General features: G+C 26.5%; 1 protein-coding gene across 1 annotated transcript; it reads left to right on the top strand.

Annotated features, from left to right (window-relative positions):
• Nucleotides 1–295: 295 nt before the first annotated feature.
• On the top strand, nucleotides 296–11,926 carry LOC122270756 (uncharacterized). Its single transcript, XM_043049368.3, has 4 exons — nucleotides 296–669; nucleotides 5,240–5,357; nucleotides 6,921–6,970; nucleotides 11,113–11,926. Exons 1-4 carry the CDS (start codon nucleotides 621–623, stop codon nucleotides 11,253–11,255), a joined length of 360 nt encoding a protein of 119 aa, XP_042905302.1. The 5' UTR covers nucleotides 296–620; the 3' UTR covers nucleotides 11,256–11,926.
• The last annotated feature ends 501 nt before the right edge of the window (nucleotides 11,927–12,427 follow it).

The raw sequence follows: 12,427 nt of genomic DNA, 5'->3' as shown, positions 1-12,427 counted from the left end.
GTAGACTAGAAATTCTAAAAAATTTGCAATTTTTCTTTCCTCAAACAGCTAAGTGTTCCCACGCTTCTAATGATACATTAAACACCCGAAAGTCTGAAAGTACAACAATTAATTTTCCCTTTTTCATTGTTTTTTTTTTCTTTTTGAACAGAAAAGATTTACTCTTAAAACTTTCCCTCCTTTGTTTCAACCTTCCGTCCAATAGCTAAGTAGTAATATTACTCCCCCATGCCTGACTAGTACCAAGCACCCACAACCAATAAGAAAACGGAGATCTGACTCCCACGACAAACACCCCCCCAACTCAATGAGCCAAGAATGTCTGAATAAAATCTAATGAATCAAAGGCACGCAACAACACAACTGGATACGCAATATCTCACATAATTCCAATTCAGCTCTCTTGGAATCCATTACGGCTTGGAGAGCGCAAGCGGTCAATAAAACAGTCTCCGAGCGCTGAACCTGCGCAACAGTGCCTGCTCCAGTGCAACAGGCACCTAACCCCTCTCCACTTTCCTATATTATGAATTAGAGCTTGATCGCCTTTGGTGCTCGTCCTGTTTCAACATTTAAAAAGGAATTATCAAGGATTTCAAATCAAATATAATATTATCGGTATGAAAGGGAAAGATAATTTCAATACAATTCTATTTTTTGCACTTTTGGGTAAGCATTTTGAAAATATTTTGCAAGTTCTTGAAGTGGTTGAATCAAATTATCAAGTTACTTTTCGATTTATGAAGTGCTATGATAATTGTTTAGGTGTTCATTTCAGGGCTCGGTGGTTTTTCTTGTTTCTTAACCTTGACATTTTAGTACGAATTTTTTTTGCGTCGTATTTTAAGTTTAATATTAAGAGAAAAGTATGAATTATTGATAGATTAGTGTAAAATGTTTGATTGTTTTAAAACAAAATTTTATTCGGTCTGCACTTGGTAATAAGCAAATTGTATGAGTTTTTAATTAATTTTGCAATTTTTTTTAGCTGTTTCAAAAGGAAATTTCATTTAGTTTGATTGTAGTGATAAGCGAATAGTATGAAACTTTATTTGATGGGTGCAATATTTTTAATCTATAAAAGAAAATATTTTTTGCTTCTTTTAAAAAATTTTTAATAAAAATTTTTTTTTATTAAAATTTTGCGTATTCTTGATGCAATTAATTGCCTTTTTTTATAAATCAAAAAGCTCCATTTTGCAGTTGATTCTTTCTTATCAAAAAAGTATTTCAAAAGTATAAATAAATGTATAAACACTGAACGATGAATATTTTAAATACAAAAAAAATTATCAATCAAATGATGAATTTTTTTTATTGCAATTGATTTTCAATAGGTTAAATATTGTGATTTCTATATTATATCGCATCCACTTTCAATAAAATGATTGTTTTAATCCCATACAATAATTTGATCCGATTCATCATGATTGAAACACATTAGAAGTCATTTATTTTTATGTATCAAATGGTTGTATGATATATTTTATATAATTATTTTCAAATATTTATTGGAACTAAATTTCGATGACTTTCAAAGTTTCTTGTCGATTATTTACTAGATACATTTAAATATATCTTCAATATGTCATCTCTTGTGATAGAAAATTGTAATAGCGTTCAGAAGATTTCAGATAACAAACTTCAAATTAAACATTTTGGAAATGAAACTATAGATTTGTAATACCTTCAAAGTTGATAAATTTACTTTTTCATGCAAAGTATGGAAGAAAACTAATAGACGATTGTAAACTTATAATTATAATTATAAACGTTAATGTAAATGCTAATTACTCAATAAGAAATAAAGAAAACAGGGAATACGATTTTTAGCGTGCTACAGAAGGCAACTCAGAGCTAAATTGTTGAAGGAAGTATATAAAATTAACAAAAAAAATAATAATAAATAAATAAATAAATAAATAAAAAATAATAAAAAAAAAATTAAAAAAAAAAAGTGCCATGATGAATGATTTTTGTTCTAGTGATCGAATTTTCACAAATTAAGTGCCAATAAAGGAGTGTTTCCAAATATACCAATAAATTATTTCTAACTATTAATTTATTTTAGAACTGGGCAAAAAACATACCTTCTCGTCAAAAATTTTTTTGTTGTTACAGATTTGGAGTTTTGGTTATCAAAATATAAAGGATAGCTGCAATATAGAAAACATGATTTAGTCAGGACAGTGTGCGAAAATTCGGGCATCTTAACATTAATTTAACTTTTTTTTGTATTTTGTAATAAATCGAGTACTTTTTAAGCAAATCGAAGACTTTTATCACTTAATAAAATTGATTTCTCCTAAGATGATTTCCCGAAACACGCAACTTTTATTTTTTGATATTTTATTTAATGATGTTTGAAAATTTTTTTTATTTCTAAGATATGCAAGTTTTTGCTTAAATTGAAATTGCAAAATTTTGAGTTACAAACTACAAGGTTTTAAAGAATGTCATAAATAGTTCTGGAGAAATGAAAGTTTAAAAAAATGGCTTTCTTGAATTTTACAATTCAGAAACTATTTTGTCAATTAAAATTAGTTTAAATTAATGTAAAAACAATTAAAAATGAAGAATGTAATTACTTCATAATTCAATGTTTCTTCGAATCTTTTAAAAAAAAAATAATGATTACAAAAAAAAATTCTAATAAATATTTATTAAACATTATTTTTGCGAGGAGTTATCTTTAGATAAATGTGTGCAAAAAAGTTTCGGCTCGCTGGATACGTTTTCGAGATATGGTGAGCTAGAACACATTAATTTTAAGGAAATATAATTAGAAAGGGGAATCATGTTGTATTAACCGAAAAAAACGGTTGTAGCAAGTGTAAGTTATTTTCACTGCATTCCAACTTCTTAAGCAGTAAAACAGTTTTACAATCAAAGAGGAACATATTACTTTATAAGGAAACAAGAGAAAGAGAATCCTTGTTATATTAATCAAAAATAACGGTGGCAGTAAGTCTAAGTATATTATTAGTTTCACTGCATTTCAACTTCCCTTGTAGTAAAGCAGTTTTACAGTTAAATAGAAATAAATTTACTTTATGGAGAAATAAAGGGAAGAGAAGTCTGGTTATATTAACTAAAAGGAATGGTTTCAGCAATTGTAAGTGTAGTGTTACTTTTTCTGCATTTCAACTTCGTAAGCAGTGAAACAGTTTTACAGTTAAATAGAAATAAATTTACTTTATGGAGAAATAAAGGGAAGAGAAGTCTGGTTATATTAACTAAAAGGAATGGTTTCAGCAATTGTAAGTGTAGTGTTACTTTTTCTGCATTTCAACTTCGTAAGCAGTGAAACAGTTTTACAGTTAAATAGAAATAAATTTACTTTATGGAGAAATAAAGGGAAGAGAAGTCTGGTTATATTAACTAAAAGGAATGGTTTCAGCAATTGTAAGTGTAGTGTTACTTTTTCTGCATTTCAACTTCGTAAGCAGTGAAACAGTTTTACAGTTAAATAGAAATAAATTTACTTTATGGAGAAATAAAGGGAAGAGAAGTCTGGTTATATTAACTAAAAGGAATGGTTTCAGCAATTGTAAGTGCAGTGTTACTTTTTCTGCATTTCAACTTCGTAAGCAGTGAAACAGTTTTACAGTTAAATAGAAATAAATTTACTTTATGGAGAAATAAAAGGAAGAGGAGTCTGGTTATATTAACGAAAAGGAATGGTTTCAGCAATTGTAAGTGTAGTGTTACTTTTTCTGCATTTCAACTTCGTAAGCAGTGAAACAGTTTTACAGTTAAATAGAAATAAATTTACTTTATGGAGAAATAAAGGGAAGAGGAGTCTGGTTATATTAACGAAAAGGAATGGTTTCAGCAATTGTAAGTGTAGTGTTACTTTCACTGCATTCTAACTTCTTAAGCAGCAAAATAGTTTTACAGTCAAATATGAAAATATACTTAAAGTAGAAATAAATCGAAAGAATAATGTTATATTAACCAAAAAGAAGAAGAAGGAGAAAAAAAAAACTGTTGCTGCAATTGTAAGTGTATTGTTACTTTCACTGCATATAGACTTCTAAAGCAGTAAAACAGTTTTATAGATCTGTATAAACACATTTATTTTATGGAGAAATAAATAGAAAGAGGAGTCTTGTTATATTATCCAAAAAGATTGTATTGAATTGTGATTGTATTGTTATTGTCACCGCATTTCAACTTTGAAAGTAGTAAAACAGTTTTACAAATAAATCTGTACACATTTACTTTTTGAAGAAATTCATGGAGTTTTGATTTATCAGCATAAAAGAGCGGTGGCAATAATTGTAAGTGTATTGTTACTTGCACTGCATTCCGAGTGCTTAAGCAGTAAAACAGTTTTGTAGTTAATAAGGAGCATTTACTTAAATAGAGAGAGGATTTATCTAAATAAGGAGAGAAATAAATGATTAGAGAAAATATTCTATTCTATTTTATTTTCATCTGAAATTGCTGAAGGGAAAAGCTTTCCCAGTAGTTTTTTTGACAGTATAATTGATAAAAGATCCAGCAAATAAGCAAATCTGGCAATGCGTTATAATCAATGGATAGTTGCCGGAGTAACTTTGACTGATTTTGAATTTTGTATGTTATTAAACAGTTTTACAGTCGAGTAGAGAAGTAAATTTTTCCGTTCCCTTTTGTTTTCATACCATTTTTTAGTCGTTGCAAGGATCTTTTTGGTTGAAATAAATAAATAAATAAAATAAAGTAAAATAAAAAATATATTTTTAGAAAAATTAAAAAAAAAAGAAGCAAACATTATCTTGAAACAGACTTGATAACTCCAACCTATTCATCTAAAAGCTATGTGGAAAATGAAAACCAATAAAGTATTTAGGAGATATGCATATTGAATAGTAATTGAAATTTTTGTTGCAATTTTGACATTAACTCTAAAACTAGTTCTGCATAAAATCTCCAGTTTTCACAGTACAATGATAATCGGAAACACAAAGTCTCCTGAAAATATCTTTTTTGTTTTTAAGGTATGCTAGTTTCTGTTGAACTTATTGCAAGAATATGTTCCATGTTTTGCGTTGTATTTTACTGTACATAAATAAATTCCACTTTTTTTACTTTATTGCGTGTTTTTAAATTTATATCAAGTTATAATTTCGAAATAGTTCGAAAACAGCTGACATGATTTTTTTTATACAATTAACGAGTCAATTTCATGTATGTAATATTTATGAATAAAAAAGATTTTTTATACTTTCCCTATTTTACATTTAAATTCCAGTGCTACTGACATTGATTAGCTTTGTCACATCATTTCCACTTAATAATAAGGCAGCTGGATGGATGAGTACAACCAATGAAGACACAAGAAGTTATCACCATTTGAGTGGCAGCAGCAAGTAAGTTATACCAAGGTTAAACTAGATCAGTAACTCAACAAACGGTTATAATCAAGTTTAGTCTTGGTTATGTATAAAGTATTTATAAAAGAATTTAATTTGAACAAAACTTACTAAAAGAATGAGGAATTGAATAACAAAATATGCTTACGTGAAATTGGAATATATTTTCAAAATATTTTGACCCCCTTCAAAACATAATTGGATTAATTGTGTGACTTTTTCAACTTTTTGTTTGTTACAATTGGGTATAATATAGCCTACGTCACAGGTTGTGTTGTTCCTACTAAATTTAACCCATGAACGGCATTTTCTGCGAGCCTAGCTTCAAGCCACAAATAAACAAACGAAGTGTTCGATCGTTTAAATAGCTGCTCGCCAGATTTTATTGCATTATAAAGAAAAGTTATTGAAACTAAATACAACTAAATAAACAACAACAACTAAAACAAATAACAGCAACTACTAATAACAATAACTAAATAAACAACAACTAAATTCCATTCGTTTAGCATTGCGTCATATGTTGTTCCTACTAAATCGAAGTAGTTGTGTTTTTTTCATATTATACCCAATAGTTTAGTATTTAGTATATACTATAGTGTAGTAGAGAATATCGCTTCGTACTTATTTACACAAACATTTTTAAGAAAAAAATAGTTTTCAGTTGTTATTTTCAAAATATATACATTTTTAGCAATTGTTTTTTATAATATTCGAAACTTTTTTGTATTATAAATAATTAACAAATTAATATATAATATGATTTAATTTGCTGGATATTATTTTTCATATTTCTAACATTCCAAAAGTTAGAAATTTGTATGAAAGATGATAAATGTCACCAAAAGAATGACAACACAACTATTTCTAAAATATTTGCTTAACATTCAGCATTGTTGAATAATTTTATGAAAAAGACTGACCTATTAATGCCCAGTCACAAACGTGGTCCAGATATGTAAAAAAATCAATTTCTGAAAAAAGTGGTACACTGTAATCAATGCAGATCAAATTACGGTATAAAGTAACGTTAACAGTTATGCAATATAAAGTAATAATCCATTTTAACATAAATTCCATTTTTCCCGTAAAGTAATATGCAGTAATTTTTACAGTAAGATTTAATTAATTACAGTGAATTTACTGTAATTATTACTGTAAAAATTACGATAAATCAGATGTTTTCACCTGAACATGGTGCATGTTCGGATGAAAATGGGTTTTACATTGTCATTCTGAGTGCCTGTACTTTTTACAGTAATTTGATCCAGAATTTTTTACACAGCAGTACATAATTTGTTTCCAAAAAGTAGATGTTTCTTTACGTTACTACATATATTATCTTTAAAAAAGAATTTTGATTTCAATATTTATATTATTAATTTAACACGGTAGACAGAACAATACTGCAAAGCGCAAATTTGTTAAATATTTTTTTCGAGGTTTATTTTTCAAGTAGTTTATTTATGTGCTGCTTTTTTTCATAACATACCGTATATCAAATTTGCTGCATTAAGCTTTTAAATCTAAATATCTGATGGCAATAACTTTCTTTTACAGATTTTCAAAATCAGCTTTTTCACAGCCACCAAGAGTTTATCATGGCTTAAGTAAGAATCAATAATCGCACGTTTTTATTCTTTTTAAGTTATTTGAACCGTTTAACAAAATTTGAATTTTCAGAAATGTGTCATGATAAAGGTCATGAAATGAGATAACTTATTATTTCACAGTTCAATTTATAAATAACTATTTTTACGAGTCTATCGGGTGAAGTGGGGTTTTTTGATTTTAGCTATTTTTGGCGTTTACACAGGACTAAGGAGACTAAAATTTTAATCTATTTCTATTATTTTTCATTGTGAAATTATATTTTTAACACATAAATATTTTGTTCAAATAAAATACTTTATAAAGAATAAAATTTAATTTTCTAATAAATTTAATAAAATGAAATTGAAAATCCTTAGAGAATTAATATTTTTTGCGTTTTAAAAACAAACACAAGATTATTTTTCTGCAGTTAAATTTTTATCTTAGAATAATTTTCACATACATTACAATTTAAAAAAATTGAAATATTGTTTTAGGTCTTTTTTTTATTTAAATTGTTCTTTTAAATGAAAAAAAACCTGATATCACTCATCTTTTCCAGAGTATTTATACAAATGGATTGCCCCAGGAAATCAAATACTTCTGCTCGCCACTGTTTACTTTGCTACTTAATAAACCATGGTCACATTATATCATTGTTTCTTTTCACCCATTAATTACCCTTTACAAAAAGTAGTTTATATCTAAAAAACATCGACATAGAAAAAAATTTGTATTTCATATTTGTTGATTCCAAGTGGCTATCCTTTTTCTTTCCAACCACTTAGGTTTTCTTTCTTTTGTAAAAAGGTTTAGATCTAAATGTAGTATTTGTATTATTACTATATTATGTTACCTAGAATTATCTTATTGCTGAGAAATAAACTATAATAATAAAATAATTCAAGCGCTCGTCATTTAAATAGGGTAAAAAAAAACTGCTTATCGTGCGTGTTTAGATTGTATGACCAAAATTAATTATTAGCAGCAATTGACTTAATGTTCAAATTCAAACAAAATGTTTATTATTATCCTTAAGAGAAAGTTTTTTTTTAAAAAACATTTTATACTAAATGTTGTTAATAAATAAATTCTTCAAAAATTTGGTTCATAAAAGTAAACTAAATAAATTTTATACATAAATAAAAAAATAAATAAACAAATAAAATCAAAATTAATCTAAACTGCAGCTAAAATTAAAATTAAATTAAAATTAAATTAAAATTAAATTAAAATTAAATTAAAATTAAATTAAAATTAAATTAAATTAAAATTAAATTAAATTAAAATAAAATAAAATTAAATTAAATTAAATTAAATTAAATTAAATTAAATTAAATTAAATTAAATTAAATTAAATTAAATTAAATTGAATTAAATTAAATTAAATTAAATTAAATTAAATTAAATTAAATTAAATTAAATTAAAATTAAATTAAAATTAAAATTAAAATTAAAATTAAAACTAAAATTAAATTAAATTAAATTAAATTAAATTAAATTAAATTAAAATTAAATTAAATTAAAATTAAATTAAATTAAAATTAAATTAAATTAAATTAAATTAAATTAAATTAAATTAAATTAAATTAAATTAAATTAAATTAAATTAAATTAAATTAAATTAAATTAAATTAAATTAAATTAAATTAAATTTGAAATTGAAATGAAATAAAATAAAATAAAATAAAATTAAATTAAAAAATAAAAGGAAATTTTTTTTCAAAGTTAAATATTTTTGATTGCTATTTTGATATAGTATTTTTTTGAAGAAAGAAAAATATTGAACAACGTTCCAGCGATGAAAAATGCAGCAACACTCCTGGGCCATTCCAACGCCATTGTCCTATTTATTTATTTTGTTGCTTTTTACTTTTTATTTATTTATTTATCTTGTATTTTGAGTTTTATGAAAATGTGCATAGGATGCTGGATGATCGTCAAATTTTCATATGAAAATTCATTTCGAATTACTGATTTCTAGTGACCTTTATAGTAAATGATACTACACCAGTTGTAATATTTTCTAAAAAATGTGATAAAAATTTATTGGTTTTATACAGTTGCTATCGTAGTGTAGTTACAACTCTTACAGTTATTCGTTTCAGTATGTTCAAACATTAAAAAAAAGTTTCTTTTGTTTAAACTGTTGTAGCAGTTAAATTTTATGAAAGTGAAATTTTCGAATTACAGTTAAATGATATATATTATTTCTACAATAAAATATATATTTCATTAGTAGTGCTCTAAAATACAATGGCAACAAGGCATCTTTTAAATTAGAATTATTAAGGAATTTCTTTTATTAATTACAAATACATTTTCATGGTTTCTAAGATTATATTCTAAATGGAGCTATATGCTTGAATGTATTTTATTAATGTATTTTAATAATATTTTTTTTGTCTGTAATTGCTATTTTCTTACGATGGGAATGCCAAACTGCTATCAAAGAAGCCTAAAAATCGTAAACTACAGATAAGTGAGAAAAAAATATTTTCAATCTGTATCTGCTTTATTATTAAGTAGCATATACAGAAATCCTCCGATAAGATATGAAATGTTTTCCAGTGACTCTGTTATCTTTTTAAAATAAGTGAAAAAAACGTGTAAAAGGAAAAAAAATGGAAATATTGATAACAATTTGATAAACAAAAATAGAAACAATTATTAGGTATCGAATGATATATCTCATTTTGTAACACTATATTTATTTATTTGTTTTTGCTCATGTACATATCTCGAATATTCTATTTGAAATCTGTGTTTGAGTTCATAAAATGTTTTAGATTCCAAAAATATTCTATATGATTTTATCTTCAAACGAATTTATGTTTTTAACAGAAGAATGATTTAGTTTATTTTCATTCAAGCTGGGTTTTTTTTTTTTTTTTTTTTTTTTTTTTTTTAAATCTTTGTAAATGATCTTACATTCTATATATTTTTAGAATCTTAGGCAATAAATAATATAGAATTAAAGGTTGTAAGTTAATATTTAAGCTGAGAAAAGTTAAAAAGTTTTGCAAAGTTTAATGATTTACTACTGAGGAAAACAAGACTGAAAGTATTAAAACCTCTTTGGTTGAGAAAATCAGAGGGTGGTTGAACGGTAATAATTATAAACACTTTTAAATTTAAAGAGACAATCACACTTTTTTTTGTGTTTTGCATTCTCCTCGTCTCATTAGTGATTTGGAAAGTTTTTGTTTCTTCCTCGCTTTAATATTTAATTGCAAACTCTAATGTGTAATAAATCTTTTTAACTTTATCTTTAACATGAATTCTATAATATGTATTAAGAATCATGAAATATGGAGCCTTAATCGATCTCAAAATTATGTTTAGGAATGTTTTACTATTATATTTTATTTTTATTACATTATAAAAAAAAATTATTAAAATTTGCTTATTTGCTAATAAGTTCAAAATGAAAATTAAATGCAGTTTTATAATCAAGATATGTTGTTAAATAGTGCAGTTTATATTTATTTTAAGGAGATGCAAGTATGCAATTTTTTTGTGATGAGGCTTCTTACAGAATAAAATGTGAAAGTGAACATTTAAATCAAATCAAAGTTGCTTTTTAGAGAGTGTAGCCAAATTATGCTCATTTTTTAAAAATATTTATGGTAAAGTATGACCGTGGGTCTTTTAAATTTCGTTAATTTTTAAAAGGTTGGTATTTCGCTTGCGTTATAAGAGATAATTTAATTTATTCTATTCGTTATATTTCATTTAAATTTATGTATTATTATAGAACCTATTTGCATTGTATGAGCTAAAATTTAAGTAAAACAAAATTATTATTAACTTAGAAATTACTCAATTAAGGTAATCTAACTGAGAAATATTGTTATCATTAAATTTTCCATCACCTAATTTCTTTTTAATTATTAAATAAAAAAATTGGCAAAACTTTTAAATTGTCCTATTAAAGTAATTTAACAAACAAATACTGTTATCATTAAATTTTCTTTTAATCAATTTCTTTTGAATTATTAGATAGAAAGGGGGCAAAACTTTCAAATTGTCCAATTAAAGTAATTTAACGAACAAGTACTGTTATCATTAAATTCTCGAATGGCCAATTTCTAAGTTTATAATAAAGGTATACTATTTAAATTTTAGATTATTAACCTACTCTTTATAATTTTTTTAGGTGGCAACAGTTCAAATAAGACGTTAGCTGCTATTTTGCTTCTGACAGTGTTCGGAGTTGGAGCAACAGCATTCTTCATGATAGTCTGTTCCAAAATTACAAAAAAAGAACAATATGATTCCGTGAAAGGCACGATTTACTGATTTTTTTTTGAAACACGAATTCTCAGTTATCGACAATCTAGCATCTTGGTTTCGAAGCTCTTCTCATTTCTTTTTCTTCACTTGATTGCTCATATTGAGACACTGAACAGTCACAGTTTTCTCAATTCAAATCATATTACTCTGATAGTCTAGTCGTGTTTTTTATTTCAACTCATATATAAGCGGAATAATTTAACTTTAAATTCTCTGTTAGGTATTTGCAGATGAAATGTGAGAACTTTTATTTGTCCTAAGTAGTGAAGGGAACAATAACTATGTCAAAGTGAAATGTATGTAAAATGAGTGACGTCTTAACTATTTTTAAATTGTTGTGCAGTTACACAATATGTGACTTTGTGCAGTGCTTCCCAAACTGGGTGCCCTAGAAAACTATAACATTCTCTAAGCTCTAAAAACTATATAATAATCGACTCCATAAAAATTTATAACAATATTTGCGCTTTTGAGCTGCGATGGCTCAGAGGATACAGCGTTCGCCTTCCAATGAGGTGAACCGAGTTCGAATCCCAGTCGATACGAATTCCGCATCCGGCTTGCACCTACCACAGTGCTGACGTGAAATATCCTCAGTGGTAGACGGATCATATGTTAGCGTCCCCTTGCCGTCAGGAGGGGGCAAATTTTGCCTTCATGGAGGACTTTTTGATGGAGCTCGCCCGCATTTGCTTTACATGGAGAGGAAGACTACAAGAACCTCCCACGGTTATACGTGGGAGGTTCTTGTAGTCTTCCTCTCCATGTAAAGCAAATGCGGGCGAGCTCCATCAAAAAGTCCTCCATGAAGGCAAAATTTCTCCCAATACTCGATCCAAGAGTTCCCCCTAGTCTTCTGGATTGGGTTCAAAATTAGAAGGCTACGGACTTGAATATTCGAAGTCATAAACCCATAAAATTGGGTCGGCTGTTCAACGACGGTTATAAAAAAAAAATTATTTGTGCCTTAGAAAATTATATCCGATTTTTGGCGCTCTAGAAAACTATAACAATCCTGGCGTTCGAATAAGATATAGCATTGTCAGCACTCTAGAAAACAATAACAATCCTGGTGCTCTGATAAAATGAAATACTTGTGGCGCCCAAGAGAACTTATAGCATTTGTGACACCCTAGAGAAATACAACATTGGAGAAAACTATTATATTCTTGGAGCCG

Source organism: Parasteatoda tepidariorum, chromosome 4 (genome assembly GCF_982258835.1).
Source record: "Parasteatoda tepidariorum strain Cologne lab strain chromosome 4, Ptep-v5.0, whole genome shotgun sequence".
NCBI classification, from domain to species: domain Eukaryota; kingdom Metazoa; phylum Arthropoda; class Arachnida; order Araneae; family Theridiidae; genus Parasteatoda; species Parasteatoda tepidariorum.
This window is presented reverse-complemented; position numbering and strand designations above follow the sequence as displayed.

What these genes read in the sequence shown, in the direction of transcription:
- LOC122270756 (XM_043049368.3), top strand. Translation starts at nt 621, where the DNA reads ATGAAAGGGAAAGATAATTTCAATACAATTCTATTTTTTGCACTTTTG. An exon ending in CATTTGAGTGGCAGCAGCAA is followed by an intron (nt 5,358 to 6,920) that starts GTAAGTTATACC and finishes TTTCTTTTACAG; the next exon opens with ATTTTCAAAATCAGCTTTTT. An exon ending in AAGAGTTTATCATGGCTTAA is followed by an intron (nt 6,971 to 11,112) that starts GTAAGAATCAAT and finishes TAATTTTTTTAG; the next exon opens with GTGGCAACAGTTCAAATAAG.